Genomic DNA, 24,646 nt, shown 5'->3' with positions numbered 1-24,646 from the left:
TAGGGAATCTTATATTTAATATGTAAATATCCTGTATTGGCATGATTATGACTGTGTTCTTCTGGGGTAGCAAATGCCACTAATTGATCTACCATATGATTGCCAAGTGTTAAAGATTCTGGAAATTTTGAATGTGATCTAGTATGTGTAATGAATATTCTAGAGTTTCATAATAACAATAGTCCTTTAATATGTGAGAATAACATTTAATATAGGCTTAGATGTAGAAACAACAGCAGTCGCAATATTCTGTACTACTCCTACAACATAAGCGGACTCAGCTATAATATTTTTACATCATGAGTAAAATCCTGGAATACATTAATTACCGCTAATAATTCATTTTGTTGTACTGACCCAAAAGAAGATTCTTGTCCCCAAAATTAATCTTTGGTCCAATAAGCCATCTTGGTCTTAGAGCCATCTGTAAACACAGTAAGGGCTGATGGTAATGGATCAAGAGAAATTAGTGTATTTATCAAATTTTTTTTGTTTTTTAAAGCAATCCCACAATTTACTATGGAGAGGATGAAATTCAACATTTCCAGTGTAAGAAATCATGGCTAATTGAAAAACCTCAGACATCTGCATTAAATATTCCCCTTTATCTTTGCTTAATGGGAAAACAATAGCAGCACAATCATATCCCCACAGAGTAACAGGTCTTTGTATGCCTTGCTGAATAATTAAAGAAATTTGTTCCTCATTAATTGTTAATGTTTGGTTAAAGTTTTATTTAATATAAACCCATTCTAAAGGCAACTCATCCTGAGCGAAAGTGCCTGTAGGATATTCAAGAGTATTTAAACATATAATTTAATAACTCTATCTGGATCAATACGTGCCAAATATGCATCTTTCCATTTTCAGAAAAGATACCCTTGCATGCCTTCATATAAGCATTAATATCCCCAGCCTCCTTTATAGGTAATAATGCTCTCCTGTACTCTTCATTAGCATTTTCAAAAGCAAGCATTTGCAGCAGTTGTCCTCCAGCTACCTCTCCTACCATTGTTCTTTCCAATGTTAATTTTAATATACATAAAAACTTAATATATGGTTCATAGAAAGCTACTACCTTTTTCAACCAACCAGTATCATCCTTTATAATAAGTCGGTTGGGCCACACCTTGAATCGATGCTGGCCTAATTATAGGAAAAGTAAAAGCAGGTGAATTCGTCATTATCATCTTGTGAATCTAATGGTCAACATGCCATCCTCGGGAAAAGACTTAGAAAAACCTGCTTCAGGCAGTGGTGCAGAGGGCAAAACTTTTACTTTCGTTTTGTCTTAATGAAGCTCTAGCTTCTTGTTCTGTATTCGTTATTACCCTGTCTGCATTCATGGCCTTGAACACAGTAAAAATTACAGCCCAAAGAGACCAGAAATTGGAATCTTTTTGCCCTGCCTGACAGCCTTTTTCTCCTTAACTTTCACTTTGACCCAGATATCAGAATCCCTGGAACCCTCGTCAGGGAACCATGGAGTGTACTCTTGCTGTCTCTAAACACTTTTCTAAACCAGACTGATAGACATGAATTCCCTGCACTCTTAAAGATGCTTAAGCATAGCGAGATGAAGAGAAGATTTATCTTGTCCCATTTCCTTGTAATAAATTGTACTTACCTTATCTGACTGTCCAGACTTACCTTCAGGGACCCTGTTCCAGTGCCATAGGTCGACGTCTAGGGTGTTGGGAGCCCTGCGTCCGGTCGCATTCCTTTCTGTGTTTCCCGATGCTCAGTGGCCATGCCACTCCAGCATGCTTTGAAATGAACCAGTCCGCCGACACCACCACCACCATCACCACCACCACCACCACCACCACCACCACTACCACCAATTTGGTTTTGTAAATAAAGTTTTATTGACATCGCCATACTCAGCATTTACATCCTGTTCAGTGCTGCTTCTGGCTGCAGCTGCAGGGCTTAGGAGCCACAGAGCCCTTTAGGCTCCCAGAGCTGAGAGCATTGACCTTTGCCTTGTTTGTGAAAGAGGTGACTGACCCCTGTGCTCAAGGTGGCCTTTCCGTGCCCTTTAACCCATAGCATAGGTCTCTGTGCCATCCTCTCCCTTTGCTGTGGTGTGCACTTCCTGGTACATTTCCGTTAGCTCTTGACATTTCCAGAGCATTGGGTCTTGCAAATTGAATTTGCATGGCACCAGGAATAGACCTGATGGCAGGGTGTAGGACACTCCCTATGGGGACCCTGCCCAGGGGCATAAGCTTACTTTTCCAGTCAACTCCCTGAACAGTGAGCCTTTGTGGGACAAGGTACTTCACGACATGACTTGACCTCTCTGCAGTGCACCCAATCCCTGCTTGGCTCAGATGTCCCCCAGAGAGGTTGTGTGAGTGTCCCCAGTAGAGGCAGCACTCTGTGTGGTGGCATTGACATGGCATCCAGGAAAGTCAAAACCAGAGGGACATGTCGGGCAGTTGGAAGCAGATGTCTGCGTCCATGGAGAGAAGGATGGGCTAGACACTCCTACAGGGGGTGAGCTGAGAAGCACTTCCTTGGCTTTTTCACAGCCGTGTAGGCTGCATGCCATGCTGTGTACCCATGCTGTGCTGAAGCCCCAGACTTTGAGTCTCCCACAGCTGCTGTGTCCTGGGGCCAGGGTAGGATTAAGCAGACTTCAGCAGGAGAAAGGTGAAAACCCTGGTTGCGGGGTTGGGATGGCACAGTCATAAAACTCCTGCACATGAGGCCCCTGACTTAGAGCCGTATAGCAGCTGTGACAAGCCAGCTCTGGTGACACTCATCTGCAATGCCAGGCCATGGGGGGTAGAGGCAGTAGGATCAGTTGTTTAATTATCCTTGGCTACACGGCAAGTTCGACGCCAGCCTGGGCAACTTTGTCTATGAAAATAAGACAAAACTAGGTCTTGACTCTGAGCAACACTGCCTGTACCTGGCACGGTTGCCCCACCCCAGGTAAGAAACCCCTCTGTCCAGAGGCCATAACTGCAGGAGACCCCTGGCCAAGTGTCTATACCGCGCCTTGTTTGACTGGACTGTGCTGAGGACCAACCACACTCTCAACAGGAAGGACATGGGAGAGGCTGTTTCTGTGAGGTCCCAGGCCCTGAGACGGCCAAGAATAAACCCTGTCCTTGGGAAAGCCATGGAGACTAGGAACCCACGGGATCTCTGCAAACACCAGGGCTGGCAGAGGACTCTGATCCTCTACAGCAGCTGCTCTCAATCTGTGGGTTCTACATCAGCGCTCCTGCACACCAGACATTTACACTACAGTTCCTCACAGTAACAAAGTTACACTCATGAAGTAGCTCTCCAATAAGTTTATGTTGGGATGACAACGACATGAGGAACTGAAATAAAGAGTCACAGTGTTAGGAAGGGTAAGAACCGCCATTCTATAGGAACCCAGGCATCTGCACTCGGTGTCTGGAAGTGTGGTAGGCTAGACTTCACCCTCAGCGATGCCAGCATGTGGGCACCAAGCCCAGGTTCCACCCCAATGCTTACTGGATATGTGCAGGCCTGGTTCCATCAAGAAGTAATAAAGGAACCCTTGGCAAAAAAACACTGGGTACCAAACACGTCAGGAAAACACACCACCTCTGCTGCAACTCCTCTCAGGAGGGCTAGTCTTCCCAGGAGGCCCCGGCTATAACCAAACCTTGTCTCACAGTGCTTGCCCATTGGTGTCTTGGCCATATTCAGATTTGAGGACTTTGAACAGAATAGCTTCCAGCAGATTTGCATCAATGAATCCAACAAGTAGTTGCAGTCCTACTTCACCCAGCACATCTTCAAGCTGGAGCAGGTGAGAGTGGACACCTATTCCCCAGCCCAGCCCAGCCATCACCCTGAATGTCAGCTGTGTCCCTCAGTATCAGCAGGATGGGGCCTGGGCACCGTAGGTTCCCCAGGACCTAAAGCTATGTCCTTGAACTCAGTGCCATGCTCAGCCCTTCCAGCCTCTTTCAACCCTTCTGGAAGCTCAACTGCTCCTGCAGCAAGGCAGCAGTGTGCACATTCTGTCACGTCATTTGTGTGTGTCTACAGGAGGTCAGAGCCTGTCCCCTCTGGTCCTTTCTTTTGCTGTATTTGCCTTTCTGAGGAGGCAGCACCCACAGGTATGGGAGGCAACCACATGCATATTCTGCAGCCATGTCTGATTCCTCTGAGGCTCAGTCCCACTTACACACCTACCCTCCAACCTCCCCCCTCCATGTCACCCCTGGGGCTCTGTAAACCTTCCTGCTTTCTGTCTTTATATAATTGGTGACACTGCAGCCCTCAGTGGTGTCATACAGTGTTAGTTTGTCTTTGCACTGCCTGGAGGTCTGACTTAGGAGAATGGCTACCATTCTCATTCCTGTTCAAGGATCAGAATCTGAATCCTATGTAAGGCTGAATAATATTCCAGCACATGGCTGGGCCATGTTGAATTCACACAGTCACCTATGGATTTTATGTTTTGGCTTGTAAACACACACATATAAGACTCAAGTGACACCCAAGTGGAGAATTGCTGGAGTCCTCCATGGCTTTCTGAACTGTCTGAGAGACCATCCTGTCCACAGTGTATAGGGCACCATCTACTCATAGCTCACACAGCATGAGAAGATTAGTGAGGGTTAACCTGGCTTCTCTGTCTCCTACTTTCTGCCACACTAGCCCTAGCATCTTTCTGTATTGCAGTGAATGTTTAGAACCCAGGAGGATGGCAGCTTCCTTGCTCAAATATAGCAAGTTCCTCCTTGCCTGCTTTGAGACTGAGTCTCATGCAGCCCAGGCTGGCTTTGATCTCACCGTTAGTTAAGATGGCCATGAACTCCTGGTTCTCATGCCTCAGACGTCTCTGAGCGCTGGGTGACAGGTATGCACCACTCTTAAGTCCTGCCACTGGGACAAGAGTGAGCAGAGCCAGCTCTGAAGCACACACTTTGCTGGTGTCAGGGATGACTGACTTATGATCCTGTCTTCCTTGCCCATGGCCCTTCTCCTTGGTGCATGCCATCCTTCCTCCCTGTGACTCATGGGGGACACCAAGCCTGAGGATGTCAGGAAGAAGTTTACTTACTTCACTGGGTTGGAGGCTGTTAGGTTCCTGCGTCAGTAGGTGCGATTCAAGCTAGAAGGTTTGTGGCATGAGAAACTGGAACAGAACTGGAATGGCAGGAACAATCGTCGCCTGGCTCTGAGAAGACCAGGTGGGCAGAAACTCATCGTTGGGCAGGTAGTGAGCTCAAGACCAGGCTGGGCATTGCTCAGTGCACGTGAACAGGTGTGCTTACATGGACATGTGTTTCCCCCACATGGTCACCACTTATCCAGGCACGGTGAATACTCCAAGGAGCTTTTTATGTTTTAACATTGTGTGTGTTTGTGTGTCCATACATACACATACACACATACATTCGTACATAAACACGAATACACGTACCTGAAAACACATGCATATACATGACTATACACATTCATGCTCATGCACAGATATATACACACCTACATGCATACACACATACATACACACACATACACACATACACACATACATGCATACACACATACACATATACATACACACATACACACACATACAATACATATACACACATACAAATACACCTATACACACATATAGACAGACATATACACACATATACATATACACGTATACACATACATGCATACACACATTCATATCCACACGTACATACAGACATATACATATATACTCACATACATGTAAGCACATGAGTGGAAGCCAGAGGACAGCTTGTCCCTTGGTTCTCTCCTTTTTACCACGTGGGTCCTGGGGATTGAGTCAAGCTCATCAGACTTGACAGCAAGCCCCTTTAACTGTAGAGCCCTTTCATTGGCTGCCAGTTGCCTCTTTCCACAAATTCTATCCATGGTGGAATGTTTACAGTTGTTATTCTCATGATTCCTTCAGCAATAGCGCAGACATCATTTACACTGCATTAGGAGTTATAATTCATGTAGATGTCAGGAGAGCTGGAGGCGTGCATGAAGAAGAGAGCCCACTTTCAATGTCATTATGTGGTATTGCCTTAGGCCCTTTTATACACTCCCCTGGCTTTGTCTGAGTATATGTTTGAGGTCTCTCTATGACTGTGCAAAGAAGTAAGAGATAGGGCTGGGCCACAAAATAGGAAAGTACTTGTTCATCCAAAACAAAAACAAAAAACAAACAAAGAAACAAACAAAAATAGCTCTAGGGTTAAATATTGGTGCTAGTACTGAACTACACAGCCAGAAGGTATTTTTCTAAGTAAATAACACAATATTGGGGATGACAATATGATCAAATATCCTACAACATAAGTTTGCAATGTTACCTACATTTTATAAATCAAGTCTGACCACCGTTTTGGTTGTTTCCAATCCTGTCTGAGTGCATCATCACGGGAATCCCAAGGAAAATCAGAAATGGGTTCTTGAAGCTGTTGCACAGGGCCAGTATATACCTAAATACCACAGAGGAAACCTTGATTCTTATCACAAGGGATCATTCACCATCCCTCTTGTCACATAACTTATGACAAGACGTCACCTTTCCTAAACTTAGCCTTTTTCCCGAGTGCTGCAGAAGGGAAGACCTGGTGTCAAGGGGTCTGGATTCAAACCACAGGACACTGAATTCATTTAAATAGGTGTAGTTTATTAATGCACACACCAATACAGTTCAAGCAGAGCAACAGCTCACAACTGTGTACTGGACATTGCTAGGCCCCGCTCATTGCAAAATCCACATGGGCTGGTGCACAAGTGTTGGAAATGCTTCGGTCTTTGGGCCCTGACTCAGGCCATTTTACACATAATTGTTCCTATTTTCCTTGAATCTATTGGGTCCTATGTGAAGAATACACTTGGGGAACTTGTTAAGATTAACAAACCTCATAACATACAGAACATAACAGGGTATGTGACCAGCACCACACAGTTCAACGTCAGAGTTTTTTGTTCTTTGTTAGTGTTTTTCTTGGCATCCATGATGTGGAGGCGTATTACAGAGCAATAGGAAAGAGCTGGCTGCTGTGTAACAAATTCACTGCTATTAAGGTAGGTATGGGGGCAAGACCTCAGCAATAGCCCTTAAGATCGGAAGGAGATGATGTGTTTAATAACTGAAAGGAGCTGCCGCAGCTGTGTTTCTCTGCCTGCTCAGTGCCCATTCAACATCACTCTGTCCCTGAAGAGTAACTCAAGGTCTGCCCCCTGCTGCCTGTGAGCCAGGAAGAGGCACAGAAAGGCAAGGCCACAGCACTGGTTTCCAATCCCTCAGTAATGCTGGATTTCCAATAATGTACTTGTATACACAAATACACTGTGGTAAGTTGCAATAGATACTAATCATTTCTCACATAGGGCAGCACTTGATTGCCTACAACTAATTCTATTAAAAAAAAAGAAACCTGGCTCTTGTAGAAATATATAAAGAAATACCTAGGATGGTGGGGGATGAATTCTGCCATGGACTGAACTCGTGGAAGTGGGGTTGGGAGAAAGATGCTGGTTAAATAGCCCACCAGGTTCACATTGTGTCAACTTGATTTAATCTAAGGACAAAGAAGTGGAGTATCTCTGATCGCTTTCTTCTAGTCCCTTTAAAGCATCACTGGGGTTTGAACTCAGAACTTCACACTTCTTGATGGGGCAACTACACTCAAGGAAGCTTAAGACTGTCATAGGCACAGTATTATGCTATATATACAGAGTAGATAATACTAAGATGTTCAGATGGTGATGTCCATTTGTATGCACTCTTAATGTGGACCTAAAAAAAGAGAGATCAAGGTCCTTAAAATAGAAAGATCAGTTCCAGTTGTTTTCTACCATTCCAAACAGAACGACTGGTAGGGAGAGAATGGTAAATAATCGAGAATTCGTAGATGATGCTTTGAATGAAGTGTGGATTTCTGTGCTGGTTTAAAACAGGGTCTCAAGTATCACATGTTGCCCTCTACCTGGCTGGCCAGGATCACCTTGAGCTCAGATAAACCTCCTTTCAGTTTGAAATAATTAGGCTTAAAAGAGTGGCCTCCAAGGACTGTGCACACAGCATTAGCCTTTCACAGTTGAGGTGTGTAACCCACAACTATAGTTTTAGCCATGTTTTTCCATGTCTACCAGCTATTTCAGATTGTTGCTGTTCTATGCCTGACAATCAAGGATGCAGAAAAATAACCTGATACAGAGTAAGGACATGGTGATCACATCTTTGCCTCTTCCGTACATACTGGATGAGGTTTGTTAAAATTCCAATATTGCAAAAAGCTTTATATAGGGCCCATCACAATAAGGGTCACTATGCACTGTTCTATCTAAAATGGCCTAATCAGAACTGACTCCCATATAACACTTCCTGCAATCCTCATATGAGAAGCTTGAGCTTTTAGTTTTGACTTTGTCTTTTCTCGTTCTTTCTTATTTTTTGCTATATAAGTTGAGACAAAGGTAGTTAAGGCCATGAATTTGCCCCCAAAATTTGAACTACGGATGTGATCAATCAGTGTTAGTGGGTGCATTCTATAAAGTATTCATTTTTTACTATTATAAATGTGTTTTACTATGATAAATGTGTTACTACTTTTGTGTTTGGTGTGGTGGCCATTTCCCAGTGTACAGGTGCTGGGACCTTGCTCTATCCACTTAATGATGTTTATAGCCTCATTTTAGACATTTCTGTGCACCCTCCATATCTCTTGTTTATTTTATTTTTCTGATAGAAGCTCATGGTACATCTTACTCAGGCCTGTGATCAGTGCTCCTTTAGCGACATTGGTGCAGAGAGCAGAACCCCACAAGCAGCATGAGGTTCCCTTCACTGGTGTCTCCAATATTGCATTTTCCTCTGCCAACTGGTCTCCACACTTTTCCTAGCACCTTAAAGACTTCAACTCTTTCTCCTAAGGAATTTTCTGGCAATTGTCGATTGCTAAGCACATGACTTCATGAGTGTTCCCCTAATACACACGCATGTTGTAACCTACCATGCAGACTATTTCTTGATGTGATATAAAGCACCCGTAATAATGAGACAGGAGAAATTTTGACTACATATTCAAGCTGGTGTGAAATCTCAGGAAGTTTTAATGGCTAACATTGTTGAATGAGGACAATTTGAGTTAGGATGAGACATTTTTTGGGAAAGATTTGAAAGGAAACATTCATTTAGATGCATAGGAATTACTAAGGTTTTTATAATCAAGCCTTGAGGAAAATTTGGCTTTGGAAGCAGGAGATGCTCAGTGGCTCTGCCCCAGGAAAGTCTCCTGGAAAGGGCACCTCTGCTTATGCTCAGTACAGGGAGAACATTAGCAGGGAGGCAAAGTCTGCTCCCCATGACATCAGCTGTCCCTTCTTGGACATTCTATTGTCTCCTAGAGAGTTCTGGCATCCTCTGTGATGTCACCAGTGTTGTAGTGACAACCAGTGCCCTAGTTTCTCTCAGTCTGAGTCTGGCGGTTACAAGCTAAGACATGTTTTCCCGTCTTCGCAAGCTTTTTGGGAGGGGGAACGTCGATTCTGGAGAGACTAGAGTGAAGGAGTCTGGCTTTTCGTCTCAAAGTAATGATGGACAAAGACAGCACTTCTGGGGAATGTGGAGTAAGTTCTGGGCAGTGTATTTTGAGCTTCCTGCCAGGGTGGCTGCAGGCTTACGCTGACCTTTCTAGCAATGGGCCACAACAACTGGAGCATCTGAAAAGGAATTGAATTTCCATGAATATCACAATTCCTGAAAGTCAGGATTTCAGAACTTTAGTTTCCCCATCCCCACTGGGAGGATATGGTAAGGCCAATGCTATTATACTGTGGACTTCTGGTCTTTACTTTTCAGTTCATTTGTTATGTTACATTGATATAATAACCTCATCAGTAGTCATGGAGGGTCCACCTTTTCTGAGTTTAGACAGGGCAGCAATGTATTTCACTATCATTGCTTCTTTAAATACAGTGGGTATCTGACAGTAGTAACAGGGAGAGATTGTGCTCCAGGCAATAACCTTATGTTCTTAGACCTTCTCTGATTTCTTCTAACTGGCAGGGTCATCGTTAGCTTTATATATTAGAGTGTGTGTTACAAACATGTTTCTAAAATACCAAAACTATTTGGATCGTGTAGACCAAGATTCAGCCTGTAACCTATTCGCACTTCTGGGGCATTTGGTATTTCACATAGGGACACTGATAAGTCTGTTGAACATATCCTCCCTGGAAATGCGTTTTAAATCCAAAGTTGTTGGCTTAGAGTATCAGGGTAGGGCATCTGAGTGTCTCCAATCACTCAAGTTTTCTGGATGGTGAATTTATCATCTGAGTTCTGAAGCCACAGGAGTGAGGGTCCTGAAACCAAGCTGTACCCTGTTCAGCTGATGATAATCCTGGAGAAGCCATCTCCGTGGTACATGTAAGCACGTGATGTCCGGCATAGGGAACACCTGGCTGCTTATGTCTCTTGGTATCTATAGAGTAGTGGGAGAACTGAGATCCACTGAGGAGGCCTCTTAAGCATAGACCAAACGCCTAGCAGTGACACTGGGTTCCTGGCTTATTCTCCTGTTTAGGCCTCACTGAGGTCTATGAACACTCTATGCATTCTCCCCATGCAGGTTCACTTGTGTTCTTCTACCTACAGACGCTGGGAGAGAAACATCATCCCCTGGCACTGAACTAAGCGAGAATCAGGCCAAGAAGGAAAAGGAGAGGCTGATTAAAGAGCTGCAGCTCATTACCGAGGAGAGAAATGACCTGAGAGATCGCCTGAGGTTTCTGACAGAGAGATCCATGAAGAACAGATATGAATCGCTCCAAATGCTCTTGTTTCATTCCTGGGTCTGCAAGGTCACCTTCATCTTATCCTATTAAGGTTTTGGGTTCTAGAAAGCTGTGCCTCCCTAACCACCCTGTGCTAAACCTCACCTCCCATATAATGGAGATTCAGAACCTGACCCTTCCTGAGGAGTGAGATTGAAAATGGACTCATCTGCTTCCATTTATTTTAAAGCAGAACTTGTGGTCTGAATGAAGAATTCAGGGATAAAGTCAGGGAGAGTGAGTTCCCAGTGTGCATTTGCAAAGCCCTTGACAGCTGGTGGCTTTGCAAGATTGTAATTGCAGTGAGTTTATGGTGAGTCTCTGTACTTGCTAGGCAGGTGACTGAGTGCTGGAAGATCCAGGCAGCAGCCTGGGGTAATTTAGGACCCACCCTGAGTTCATATATTCCTAAATGCCGATGTTCATTGTATTCTATCATTTGGGGCCAGGCCACACTTCAGGCCAAATCCATATTATGAAGACCTGGAGAGAATGGAGGAGGCGGTCATGTCAATTCTGCACAACTTAGAGATGGAGAACACTGAGGTCAATGAGAACAACCATAAGCTGAAGAAGGAGATTACCTTCTCTAGGTAAGTCCTGGTCAGAAAGGCTATCACTTGTGGAATGGCCATTTCTGACTTTCTTTGTTCTGGATTGGACGGTCTTCAGCTCTGGTTCTATCTCTTGTGCTATTTACCCATCAGTGTTCCAGGGTCATTAGGACTCAGTTTTCAGTTCCATAAAAGACTGTTCCTCATCCCAGGATTGTCGAGGCATCTTCAAAAGGCTCTAGAGAGAACAGCACTGATTGAAGTCAGCAGAAGTTTATTAGGCTGACCTGGACCTATGGTGTCACACCAGGTTTTACAACACTCAGTGCGTGGACCACATGGTTAGCATGACCTTCTCTTGGTTCTACTGACCTCTTTTGAGGGTGTTGGCCCAGTACTAATTCATGTTGCCCCCATGCATTGGGCTTTCATGGATAGTTGTGGATCCATGTTCTTTCTCAGAGGTGTGGACACTAATTGGTGCCAGGCCAAGCAAACAATTTATTCTTCCCCGAATTAACTCTTTATGTTCTGTGCAGCAGCCTTATATGTATCAAGATGCATTTTATTAAGTCTTCATGGGTATCTGGGACCTGGTAGAGTTAGTGGGACTTGGGAGTAGGAATGGGAGAAAGGGCCAGCATGATCTTACTATGCAGACTGTATTTCCAGAAACCTGCTCAGCCAGCTCCTGATGGAGAACACATGTAGGAAGAAGTTGGTCCCACTGAAGCAGGAGAGCAAGGAGGTACATCTTGATTGTGCACTGAACCAGAAATATTTGGTTGACTTTAACAAGAAAGATAAAGACCATCAACGGCCAGAACCAGCATTATCAGGTAGGGACCTGTTAGCTTAACAATATCTGATAAAATTTGCCAATTTGATACATCTTTGCTTCTCTTACCACCTTTCTAATTTACACTCACAACCAGCCAACCACCTCATGTAATGGAATTGTTCATTGCTCTGCCTATGCACAAGTATTCTGGGAAGTTAACCACTTTTCAGAAACTGAATTATTGTGCAAGCATATTTTGCTGCTCGTTTTGAAGCTGCAGTCTAGAAATGGTGACAGATGAATAACATATCATATTATTGCTTATCCATGTGATACATTGGATCCTATGTAGAGTTTTGAACAAGTTCTTGGTTCTTTGACAAATGACACTCTGTGGTCATGTGATCTCTTGTGTAGGAAGCACCTTTGGGATAAGAACCAAGTGCAAATGTCAAATTAGTACTTGTCATTGGCTTTATCCTTGGTGACATATGGACATCTCCTTTCTTCCTGCAACCTGATGAGGTCTCTTGCCATTGCCCTGTTCTTGTTTTGCACTGGTATAAGTCTGGGTCCCATATTGTCAGCCCACATTACTGTGAGGCTCTCTGGAGATTTTGCCCTGCCCACAGAGTTAGCAACAATGATATCACTTAAAATGTCCATGTCGACTGTCCAATAGAACTGAGGTGGTAGAAGGCAGCATTCTGACAGCTGGCTTGCTTTTCCCCACCAAATCAGTGTCTGAAAAACTGCCTTCCTCTCCCAGGTCTCAGAAAGTGCAAGAGAGCTGGAATTGGACACACAGCAGTAAGAGAGCTTCCTGAAGAATAAGTTGCTTTCTCAGGAGTCCCTGATGACCAACATCCTGAATGGTAACAACATTTTTTGGATGAGTATTCATCCTCTGAGTTAATTTGTCATTTCTTAGAGACCCTAAATTTATATACCACTAAGCCAGCCTGACTGATTGAAGTCTTACTTTCTTCTCAGAAAACAGCACTTGAGAGACAACTTGGGGGACCGCCTTTCATTATGTGGGCTAGAGGAGAAACAGCAATACATCTGTGCTTCTAAATGTTCCTTAAGAATATGCTTTTAGAAATATTTTTGTTATGATTTTAATTGAAGTTTTCTTTTTGTTGTTTCATATTTATATGTTCTTGTTACTATTTTTACTTTCAAATATTTTTAAATATTTTTATTCATTTTAATCCTGTTTTGTTGTAAAAATGTATTTGTTATGAATAAAAATTGAATTCTATCTCTTGACTCTTAAGACCATCATTCTTACTCAAGGGTTCTGTCCCCTCCTGTGGACTTAGAACTGACAGCTACACATGGATCTCTGCATGTTCCATGGATCCTGGGCTAATAAGTGAATTCAAAGTCACCAAGGGGTACTCAGTGTGACAGTGTCTTTTGTGTGGAGAATGTGGCTGTTCCTCGGACACACACTTTATGATGTAATCACTGACACACTTTACCCAATTGTTAGGGTCCATGTGGTTCTTCTGAGAGAGCAGCAGGTGCTCTACCCTGTGAGTCATCACCACAGCTCCTGCAGGTGGCTTTTGTTATTCCACATGAGGTGCTGTATTAGGTGGACAGGATCACCTATAATTAAATAGAGAGATCTCAGGAGATGTGTGTTCACAGGGAACTTACTGAGCTGTGCGTGCTCAACGTGTTAGGTTGCCAGGCATCCCTACAGGGCTCTGGTGTCCCCACTGCTCATTGTGGGTCAGGATCGTCCTCCAGCATCACTTAGTGTCCATATTAGAGCAGATCATTCACCTGTTATCAATGATGACCATATGTATTCTGCACATCTGACAAAATACAGAATAGAAACTAGCTTCTTGTAGGCCAGGTTGGCATAATCAGTTTTTTGATTGTTAGCAAGAAAATTATTTTAATCTAAGCAGTTTAGGAAGGAACCTCAAGAGCATCCATAGTGAATGCAGCCTGCAGCTGTGAACACAGGTTTCTTTTGGAGAGCAGGCCTGTGCAAGCCCAACCGAGGTGGGACAGTTCAAGCTACCCTTTTTCCATGGCCAATCTGGGATCGTATTGAGAATGTATTTTTTCCAGGTGACTGATTTCCAATTTGTGGAATTCATCTAACTTGCTGAGAGTGCAGGTGACTCAGAGAGTTAAAGTACAGAAGAACCAATCCAGTATGTCCACAAAAGCTTGCTGTCACCCCAGGGCTTTTAGAAGCTCAGCAGCTAGAGAAGCAATGTAGTATTTGGTTATTCTCATGCTTAGGTCTAGTCATTCACTATAAGCTGACCATGACACAAAAAGTGTCATATGTGTCAAAACTAGTTGTAACTAGATTTACACCACACTATCACATCACTACCGTATTTGAGGTTCTCAGTTACTATCTAAGAACCTGGAAGAGGCCTGGGTCTTGCTACACAAACTCATAATTTATGTCTTCATGACACTGTGTGCTTTGTTCTGTTGATGCTACCATTGGCATACAATACCTTGGATACTTTGTGCTGACATCTGTGACATGAGACAATAGTTCATGTCATCCTATCCTGAATAAAATGTCCTTAGAGTACAGTGTAGTGGGAGGGGCCTTCTTTTCCTGTGAGATAGCAAAACATTTCCAGTCTTCAGTCAAGTCTGACAGCCATTGTCCAGTACCTGTCTTGAGTTGTCCACATTTTCAGCTAAGAGTCTTCATCCAGGCTGCTCTATAATTCTGTAGAAGATTAATAGGGTTCCAGCCCTAGGATTTAATTCAGTGTGACTGCACTTGCCGAACATGCTCAAAGCCCTGAGATCCACCCTAGCCCTCTGTGCTTTAGAGAAAGAAAATAAAGAACCACATTGCAGTTGAAGTTTCTCATCCAACAAAAGGAGAGCCTGCATAGGGCCTTTAAGTAACTCTAAACCCCAGCTTCTGCCCACAACTCCCTCCATCAATTCCATGATTGGTGTGTTTTCACTACTACTCACTTTCTTCTGTGTGCAAAGAATGTGCACCATGTCAGTAAGTGTGTGTGTATGTGTGTGTTTGTGTGTGTGTGTGTGTGTGTGTGTGTGTGTGTGTGTGTGTGTAGTCCCTAGTGAAAACTGTCGAGATACATGCAGACTCATGCTACTACTGTCCCATGGCACCTTGCAGGGAACCCTGAAATGGTGGCTACTTTAATACAGTCTAAACCGGGTGTGCATGGTTTCTGTAAGGTCACCACTACAGAGAGCAGGAAAAGCTTCAGTAGTCACATGGATGTGATCAATCAGTGTTAGTCATGCCCTTCCAGCATGGTAGACTGCAGGTTGTCTGTCCCCAGCACTTTGCTCTCTTGTGCCCAAACAATGCCAAGGTCAGGGCCGTTGAGCCGTGAGGCAGAGGCTCACCACCCTCAGTGCTGCCTAAGACCCCTAAGACTGTCTCTTTTGGGTGTGTGCGTGCTGGACACTCATGGATCCTGAGATCTCCGCAGCTGAGGTGAAACAGTACCGGAGCCATTGCAATGTGGGCACACATTTGGTTTTGGAGCTGGGCCACTCTTTGACTTTTATTGAGTGGAGAGACAACTGTTGGCTGAGCCTTTGGTGAACCGGATGGCCCCTGGCCACGTCAGCAGTCAGCAGTATCAAAGCTGAGCAACCAGTGTTTTATGTTTCATTTTGTCATCGCTGGTCAGTGTTCTGATGCCACAGCACATGGCTGGTCTCAATATCCCCATGTGGCCACAATCCCTAATTGATATTGCCTCCACTTCCCAAGTGCCACTGGGATTTCTGTAGAACCCCTAAGGCAGCAGCAAGCAGGAGCTCCTGACTATTCCCTCCCTGCTCTCTGGATCTGCAAGTCGTTCTGTGTACATATGGCTATTCCCTCATATACTCTTGATGCCATGATACCTTAATAAACACTTGAATCATGCCCTGATGGCCAGTTTTCAACTGCTACCTGACACCATCTATAATCGCCTGGGAAATGAGGGACAGTCTGGATCAGACTGGCCTTTGAGCATGACTATGCGTGACTGTCTTCGTTGCTGTGGGAGATGCCAGGCAACCTCTTTTCTGATCCTAGAGTCCCTATACCCAGCCACTTGTCCCCTCTACAGCCAGACCCTACTTCTGCTCCTAGGCACTGTCTTGGACTTCCTTCCCTCAGGTGGCTTCTCTCCTTTGGTTGCTACAGAAACCTGTTATGAGGAAAGGAACAGGGAGTTAAGAGTTCAAAGCCATCTTCCCACTGATGTTCTTTCTCAGAGGTCAGTGGGACACTTAAAGAGTTTTGTGTATACATTTTATTAAGCAAGGAACAATCATGCATCAGACACAGGAAACTAACAGCACATCTACTGGACCTCCTTCAACACCTGGGCATCTCTTATGGCCTGTGCTTCTGTGTGCTGAAACCTGGGGACCAACTTCCTGTGGGGTTTCCCAGGGTGACTATGCACATTACTACACTGGCGTAAATCCTCAAAACTCACAAACATCAACAGGACTGCCACAGGAACGGTTCTACATCAACAGATACCACAGATCAGCAAGCAGAAGCATGGGAGGGTGGTGCTGTGGCTCACACACTTCTCTTTCCTCACTAGGGCAGGTGACCCGCTGAAGAAAACAAGGGGGCAGCAGGATAGAACAGGAAAACTACAACCCAGTCCTTGCATTAAACACCCAAGCACATTTAGACTAGAGGAGAGAAGTTTGCCAAGAATGAGGGCCACTTTGGACATCCATCATCAATAGCCCTGGCTGTCTAGGGCAGCATCAGATCCAGCAGTCTCCAGGCAGCTTTCTGCCAGGCCCTCAAGGGTGATAAGAGCATTAACCATGAAAAATAGAACAAGATCTCTGCCTCTTGCCTGACTGACAGCCAAGCATGTGTATGCCCTGGCTATGCTCATGCTGGGACCCCTTCTAGATATTAAGATATAGAGACCTGATAGTTGATTAGGACCCTGTTCGAAAAGGAAGACACCGGATATTTCCCTCTGGCATCCATATGTGCATGCATGGTTGTACAAGCTGGTAGAATCTCTCTCTCTCTCTCTCTCTCTCTCTCTCTCTCTCTCTCTCTCTCTCTCTCTCTCAAAGTTTTGAAGCACAGCAGAAGAATCTCTGGGACTCTAAGCCTGAGCAACCTCATCTGTGAGCCACAGCTTCTGTGTGAGAGCTCCTTTGTGTGAGAGGGGTAGGGTGACTGAGGAAGTTTGCTGGTGTCCATCCCTGGCCTGCATGTGCATGCATACAGAGACATGGACACATGCACATGCTGAGTACCCCTCATCCAATCCTGAAATCTGAAAACATTGAATTTCAAATCCAGGCATTCTCCTAACCTACACCTTCCCTCAGGAATTGGAGATGAGGCCTTGCAAGAATCCTCAACCAGTGAGACTGGCCCAGACCTTCTGAGATCCATTCTGCCCCAGGAGAACACAGCAGGTGGTATCAGGACAACACAGAAACTCAAGACTCCAGCCTGATGCAGGGACCGCCTGCTGGGTTAGAAGACTCAGCATCAGGTTCCTGAAGGAAAACATCACCTCTGAACACACAGGGTCGCTGTGGCTATGCCTTCAAGGCATCTTCAGCAGCAGCTTAAATGGACTAGGGATGACTATGGGAATCTGCCTGCAGGGTGATGTGAGAATCCTTTTGCTCAGGCTTGATCGCTAGATGTTGCCACAGAAAACCTTGAACTCTTCTTGGAGTACAGTCCAGGCAGAGGCTGAACACAAAACATTCTGATTATGAACTGAGTTTAACAGATAATCCGGATCCTGAAGGCCACAGGCCCAAAGGTCTGCACTGTAGGGGTGAGGCATCACTGCAGGGATGACCACACAGTTCAGGGGTGAGGAGTCACTGCAGGGATGACCACACACTGCAGGGGTGAGGAGTCACTGCAGGGATGACCACACAGTGCAGGGGTGAGGTGTCACTGCGGGGATGACCACACACTGCAGGGGTGAGGTGTCACTGCAGGGATGACCACACACTGCAGGGGTGAGGTATCACTGCAGGGATGACCACACACTGCAGGGGTGAGATGTCACTGTGGGGATGACCACACACTGCAGGGGTGAGATGTCACTGCAGGGATGACCACACACTGCAGGGGTGAGGTGTCACTGCGAGGATGACCACACAGTGCAGGGGTGAGGTGTCACTGCAGGGATGACCACACACTGCAGGGGTGAGGTGTCACTGCGGGGATGACCACACACTGCAGTGGTGAGGTGTCACTGCAGGGATGACCACACACTGCAGGGGTGAGGTGTCACTGCGGGGATGACCACACACTGCAGGGGTGAGGTGTCACTGCAGGGATGACCACACAATGCAGGGGTGAGGTGTCACTGCGGGGATGACCAGCAGTATCCCAGCCTTGGCCTAGGAATAGCCATTGACACCCACACTTTCTGGGGCAACATTGTCTCCTGAAGATAGAGTCAGGCCAGGAGCAGCAACTGATGTTCACGAGGGACAAACTTTCTTCACCTCCTGCCCATGCTGGCCCTAGGATCTGGGCTTTTTTGGTGACATGAGTGCTGAGCCTCCCAGGTAGATGGGTTTTCAGGGGTCAGGTGGTGATTGTCACCAAAGATATCCATAAGGATAAGTCATACTGTACTAATTCCCATATTAGATCCCTTCTCACAGGTCACAGAGGCCATAGTGGGTCCTAAATGTGGAGTCAGGTTCCTGTGCACTTTTGAGGAGACTGGTCAGACATTTAGGCTTCGTGATATTTTGTTGGCATTATTTTGGGGGGGATTTTATTTTTACTGTTGGGGCCAAACCTGGGGCTGCCATGTGGAGGGAAAAGCTTTGCCAAAGCTGTAGATCATCCCTAATAATAAACTCCTGAATTCTCCCAATCCTGGAACTATCTAGGTCCCTCACATGATGCAACCTTTGGGGCATTCCTCACATAGAATCATGGGGTGGACTGCATCCCAAAGCGAGACAGTGGGAAAAATTCCCCAGTGTCTCCCTGTGGCTGTGACGATGGGAGTGCTGACCAGTGGAATGCAGGCCCCATGTGAAAGCCTTTTGGTTTCTACTTGAGTGGAATCTTCACCATGCCTTTTTTTTTTTCTAGAAACACAGGTTGCCCTGGAACTTACAGTCTTCCATCACCCTGACTCAGTTTCCCATGACTGGGATCATAGGCTTAAATTACTATGCCCATTTTTCTTTTTTGTATTTATAAATCTGCTAAAAAGCCAGAAGGATCCAGAATGTAAAATGGTGCGGTCCAAGGCATTTCCAACAGGGGATTCTTGACCTAGGAGTATCCAGACCAGTGTTTATTGTGTGGCTACTTCATTCCCATAACAGCTTATATTTGACAAAGAATTCCAAGTTGTGATATCACTGGGCAGCAGGTGATATCCCATACAGCAGGACTGACTCAGGTTGTAATTAAGGCTGGAGAAACTTACTAGGACCCTGGTAATCCTACCACCCTGGGGCCTTTAGATAGCCTTAATCTGATCTTCCCCCCTGTGCTATTAATCAATTGCTCTTGAAGGTAGATTTGAATTTACAGTCACTGTGAGGCAGGAGAATTAGGACCCTACAGTCACTCTGGGCTCCATAGGAAGAGCCTGTTTCAATAGTAAAAGAGGTCACCTGTGAGTTCTTACTGTCTTCCCTGAGGCCTTACTGCTGGAGTTAGACTAGCTGTCTCACCAATTGAAGTAGAGGGCAGAATGCTGGTGCCTTCTATAGTGAGGACTAGTGACAGATGGTCTATGGAAATTCTAGAAAGGTCTACAAGTATTTATGTCCTGTGCATGGGAACTGCTGGCTTCCCTGTGTCCTTTGCCTTTATTTTGCAGTCCATGGGGCACCTGGAAATGTCCCCAAACCAGGCTGTACACAGGGCCTGTCCCGTGACTCTCACTTGCACTCAGAGCCTGCCTGATAGTCATAGGTCTGACAGAGTCCTGACACCTGCAGAGACCACTATAAGGGACCCTGCAATCCCCACAATGCCCATCAGTGTCTATAATGTCCCTATACGACACTGAGACGGTCTAAGCTCCTTCCAATCTTTATGCTGCATCAGAATCTGACCATTGCTACTTTTGCTCCTCTCATACCCACACTAGAAGCCCTGTACCCACACTAGTCCCAGCTGGCCTGTTGCCTACTGACATCTCATGGACTCTGCCCCAATATTCCCTCTTTGCCTGGGTCCCTGCAACTGTGTCCAGTTCTGGCTGCTTCCCTGCCTCCCCTCTTCCATTTTCCAAATGGCCACATTGACACATGGGTTTCTGGGTCTCCCACTCCTCGGATGCTGGGAACAGGTTCATTCTTTGCTGTTTGAATGGTTGTCCTAACACTGGAGGACCTTGCTTCAAGTAGTGGCAGTCAAACCTGGTGCTGATCGTGTCAGATCTGTCCAGGCTGTCTCTGTGACTGTGGAATGCGCCTCTGTTTTGGCTGAGTGTTATTTACCTCCCTCATGGCCATGTGATAACCAGACCATGAGCATGTTCATTGTTTGGAAAGAAGGGTGTGGAGGACATATGCTCCTCACCCTAGCATTAGTGGAAAAAAGACATAGGTAGATGCTGCATTCTAGACCATCCTGGGCTATAGAAACTCTGCCTCGAAGAATGCAGGTGGAGCAGGGCTGGGGTTCAGTTGGTTGCCTAGCAGCCTACCACATTGAGCAGGCACTGCTCAACCACCTGTACATACACATATCCTGAGATCTCTCTCCTAAATGGGAGGTGATCGTGTCCACCTAGTACAGCACATGCCCTGGAAGGACAAAAGCTACCTACAGGAGCTGTGGTGATGACTCCCAGGTTAGAGCATCTGCTGCTCTCTCAGAAGAACCACATGGTCCCTAACAATCATCTACAATGGGGAATGCTATTCCCTCATTTGGATCATAAGGGAAATGCACTCAGGAGTGGACCAGACATGCATTTGAAAAAAAAAGATCCATTGAGTTAAATGATAAAAATAAATATAATCAGCAACAATAAAAAACACAGCATATGAATGATCAAGTGAAACAGCACCTATAAAAACCTATTTCCCAAAATGACGTTGATGGTCATTATCTTTGTGGTTTAATACTAATGCTGTATTGTAAGAAAAACTGAGGCACATGGTTCTCGATTAGGATTATTCTATAATCCTTTGTGAAAGTTGTCATTTTTTCTGCAGCTCTACAGGCATGAGTGTGTGTTACTCAATATCTGGTGCACACAGTCAATAAGGAATGTGTGTTGTAGACTGATATAGACTAGGATGAGCAGAAGACAATACAGCATGGATACAGTATGTCAGTGATTACATCATACAGTGTGTGTCCATAAAAAAAGTCACATTATCCACACAAAAGACACTATCACCCTGTGTACACCTTGGTAGCTTTGAATTCCCTATTTACCCATGCTGCCTGGACCATGCAAAGATCCATATCTAGCTGTCAGTTCTAAGTCTACAGGAGGGGAAAGGACCCTTGAATAAGATGGTCTTAAGAGTCAAGAGTTACAAATCAATTTTTATTCATAAGGAATACAATTTACAAAAAACAGGCATAAAATGAACAACTAAAATGGTATAAAAAATGAAAAACAGTAACAAGAATATATAAGTATGAAATAACAAAAAGAAAACTTCAATGAAAATCATAACCAAAAACATTTCTTAACAGCATTTTCTTAATGAACATTTAGAAACACAGTTGTAGTGCTGTTTCTCCTCTAGGACAAGACGTCAAGGCAGTCCCCTCCGATGTCTCTCAAATGGTGTTGTCCGTATGAGAAAGGAGAAGGACCTCAACCAGACAGTCTGGCATACGGATACATAAATTTAGGGTCTCTATACATTGAGGAAATTATCTGAGAAGAAGAATATTCCCCCAAAAAGTCTTTGACTGTGAGGATTGTCGTCACAGGGAACTCCTGAGGAAGAACCTCACTCTTCAGGGGGCTGTCTTCCTGGGATCCGTCCTATGCCATGTCTCCTGCAGTTTCTGAGACCTGGGAGGAGAAGGCAGCTATTAAGACACTGATTTGGTGGGGACATGCATACCAGCTGTCAAGTTGCTGCCTTCTGTCCCCTCAGCTGCATTGGACAGACAGCACTGATCTTTTCACTGAAATCATTGCTGATATCTCTGCAGGCTGGGAACATCACCAGCAACCCTCACAGTACTGTGGGAGAACAAGCTGCTCCTCAGACTCTACCAGTGCAAACCAAGAATGGGGAAATGGGGAGAGACCTAATTGGGGTGCAGGAAGAAAGGAGAAGGCCACATGATACCCAGATCAAAGCCAATGACCAGGACTCATTTGCCATTTGCACTTGGTTCTTATCCCTACAAGGTGCTTCCAACCATAACATGACCCCTGTATGACCTTTGTCACACGACCAAGAACTCGTTCAAAACTCTTCATAGCATCCAATCTGTGATAGGGAGATGCAGTCATATGATATGTTATTCCTCTGTCACCATTTCTGGACTGCAGTTTCAAAAAGGGCAGAGAAGTATAATTGCCAATAACTCAGTTTCTGAAGAGTGGTTAACATCCCAGAATACTTGTGCATACACAGAGCAATGAATAACTCTATCACATAAGGTGGGTGACTGACTGGGTGTGGGGAGATTAGAAAGGTGATAGGGGAAGCAAAGATGTATCCAATAGGCAAATGGTATCAGACATTGTTAATCTGACTCAGCTGCTTGTTCCTACCACATTTTGCTGGGTCTGGAGGTTGCTGGCCTTCTCCTGTTCATCTTCATCATTCGGGTTCAACTCAAACAAATATCGCTGTAACTCCTTGCTCTCCTGCTTCAATGTGACCAACTTCTTCTTCATACATGCCTGGTCCATCAGGAGCCAGCTGTGCAGGTTGCTGGAAACACACTCTGCATAGTAAGATCCTGAAGCCTCTTCCTCCCATTCCAACTGCCAAATCCCACAAACTCCACCAGGACCCAGATACCCATAAAGACTTCATAGAATACATCTCCATACATGTAAGGCTGCTGCACAAACAGCAAATGGCCAATCCAGGGAAGAATAAATTGTTTCTGTGACCCAAGCACCAATAAGAGTCCATGTCTGTCCAAAAGAACAAGGGATCTACAACTACCCATGAGAGCCCAATGCATCGGGACAGCATCAATTAGTAGGCAGCAAATAACCACAAGAGGACAGTATGACCAAGGGAGGTCATGCAAACCATGTGGTCCACACATTGAGCTTTGTTAAACCTGGTAAGACCCCAGAGCTGCAGGTTGGCCTAATAACACTCTGATGCCTGAATCAGTGTAGTTCTATCCAGAGCCTTGTAAAGATGCATAGACACTGTGGTGAGAAGTCACAGTCTCTTAAAGAACTGAAACTGAGTCCAAAAGACCCACAGCACAGTGATATTTAAACAGCAGAAGACATGGACCCAGAGCTGCAGGCTCTCCAGTCCAGAACAAAGAGAGGCAGCAATGGATATTCCACAAGTGATGGGCCCTTTTGACCAGTACTTACCGATAGAAGTTAATCTCCTTCTTGAGCTCCTGAAATTTCTCACGATGTTCAATGTTCTTTGTGTCTAAGTTGTGCAGTAATGACATGACCTCTTTCTCCTTTATCTTCAAGTTTTCATAAAATGGATTTGGCCTGAAGTAGGGGCTGGCCCCAGGAAGATAGAACCCAATGAACATAGAGGTTTAGGATTATATGAACTCAGGCTGTGTCCTGTACTACCCCAGTCCTGGAAGGACACTTTCTGAATTCTACATATTTGAATTCTTCAGCTTCAGAAACTTGGAATTGTGTGCCCAGGACAACAGAAGCTAAGCACCCAGATAAAGGGTTCCCTGGCTCACTTTTTTCAATCAGGAGGGCTGGATCTGCATTCAAACCTGTTATGCTGTCAAGAGCCTAGGCCACAGAGCTTACCAAACCACACACACACACACAAACACACACACACACACACACACACACACACACATCCAGAAACCTCTGATTTCATTTTTCCTGTTTTGACAAGTGGAATGCTACAAGCCGAATAACTAATATTCTAGAGGCAGACAGTACACATAATTCTGGAGATGAGACCAGATATTGCCACAAACTTATAATCTGCTCAAGGCATACAAATGTATAGACAAATGTGACCACACAGGCAAAGAACTGTACTGTTGAAAGTGGGGCTTCCAAAATAAAGTACTTACACCTCCATGAAACTATTATACAGGTATATCCTGAGGTCAAAAAACAGACCCCTAAATTCCAAGGGTGGAGGGACACAGAAACATATAAAAGTTGTGCATATGCATGCAGACCTGTGCACACACAGACACACAAACTGGGACACACCCACAAGAAAAGAAAATTAAACAGACTCAGAGAATGAGAAAGAGAGACAAATATGGAAAGAGCACAATGAGAATCATTAGAAATGTATGCACCATTACTGTCTCAGTGTTTAAGGCACACAGACA

At 44.9% G+C, this 24,646-nt stretch overlaps 1 protein-coding gene across 1 annotated transcript; it reads right to left on the bottom strand.

Annotated features, from left to right (window-relative positions):
• Positions 1 to 22,793: 22,793 nt before the first annotated feature.
• LOC134483467 (disks large homolog 5-like) lies at positions 22,794 to 24,343 on the bottom strand. Its single transcript, XM_063278726.1, has 2 exons — positions 23,685 to 24,343; positions 22,794 to 23,052 (listed from the first exon to the last, which is right to left on the bottom strand). Exons 1-2 carry the CDS (start codon positions 23,858 to 23,860, stop codon positions 22,872 to 22,874), a joined length of 357 nt encoding a protein of 118 aa, XP_063134796.1. The 5' UTR covers positions 23,861 to 24,343; the 3' UTR covers positions 22,794 to 22,871.
• Between the last annotated feature and the right edge of the window lie 303 nt (positions 24,344 to 24,646).

This window comes from Rattus norvegicus, chromosome 19, assembly GCF_036323735.1.
Source record: "Rattus norvegicus strain BN/NHsdMcwi chromosome 19, GRCr8, whole genome shotgun sequence".
Classification (NCBI taxonomy): Eukaryota; Metazoa; Chordata; class Mammalia; order Rodentia; family Muridae; genus Rattus; species Rattus norvegicus.
Note: the sequence above shows the minus strand (reverse complement) of the source record. Positions and strands in the feature narration are given on the sequence as shown.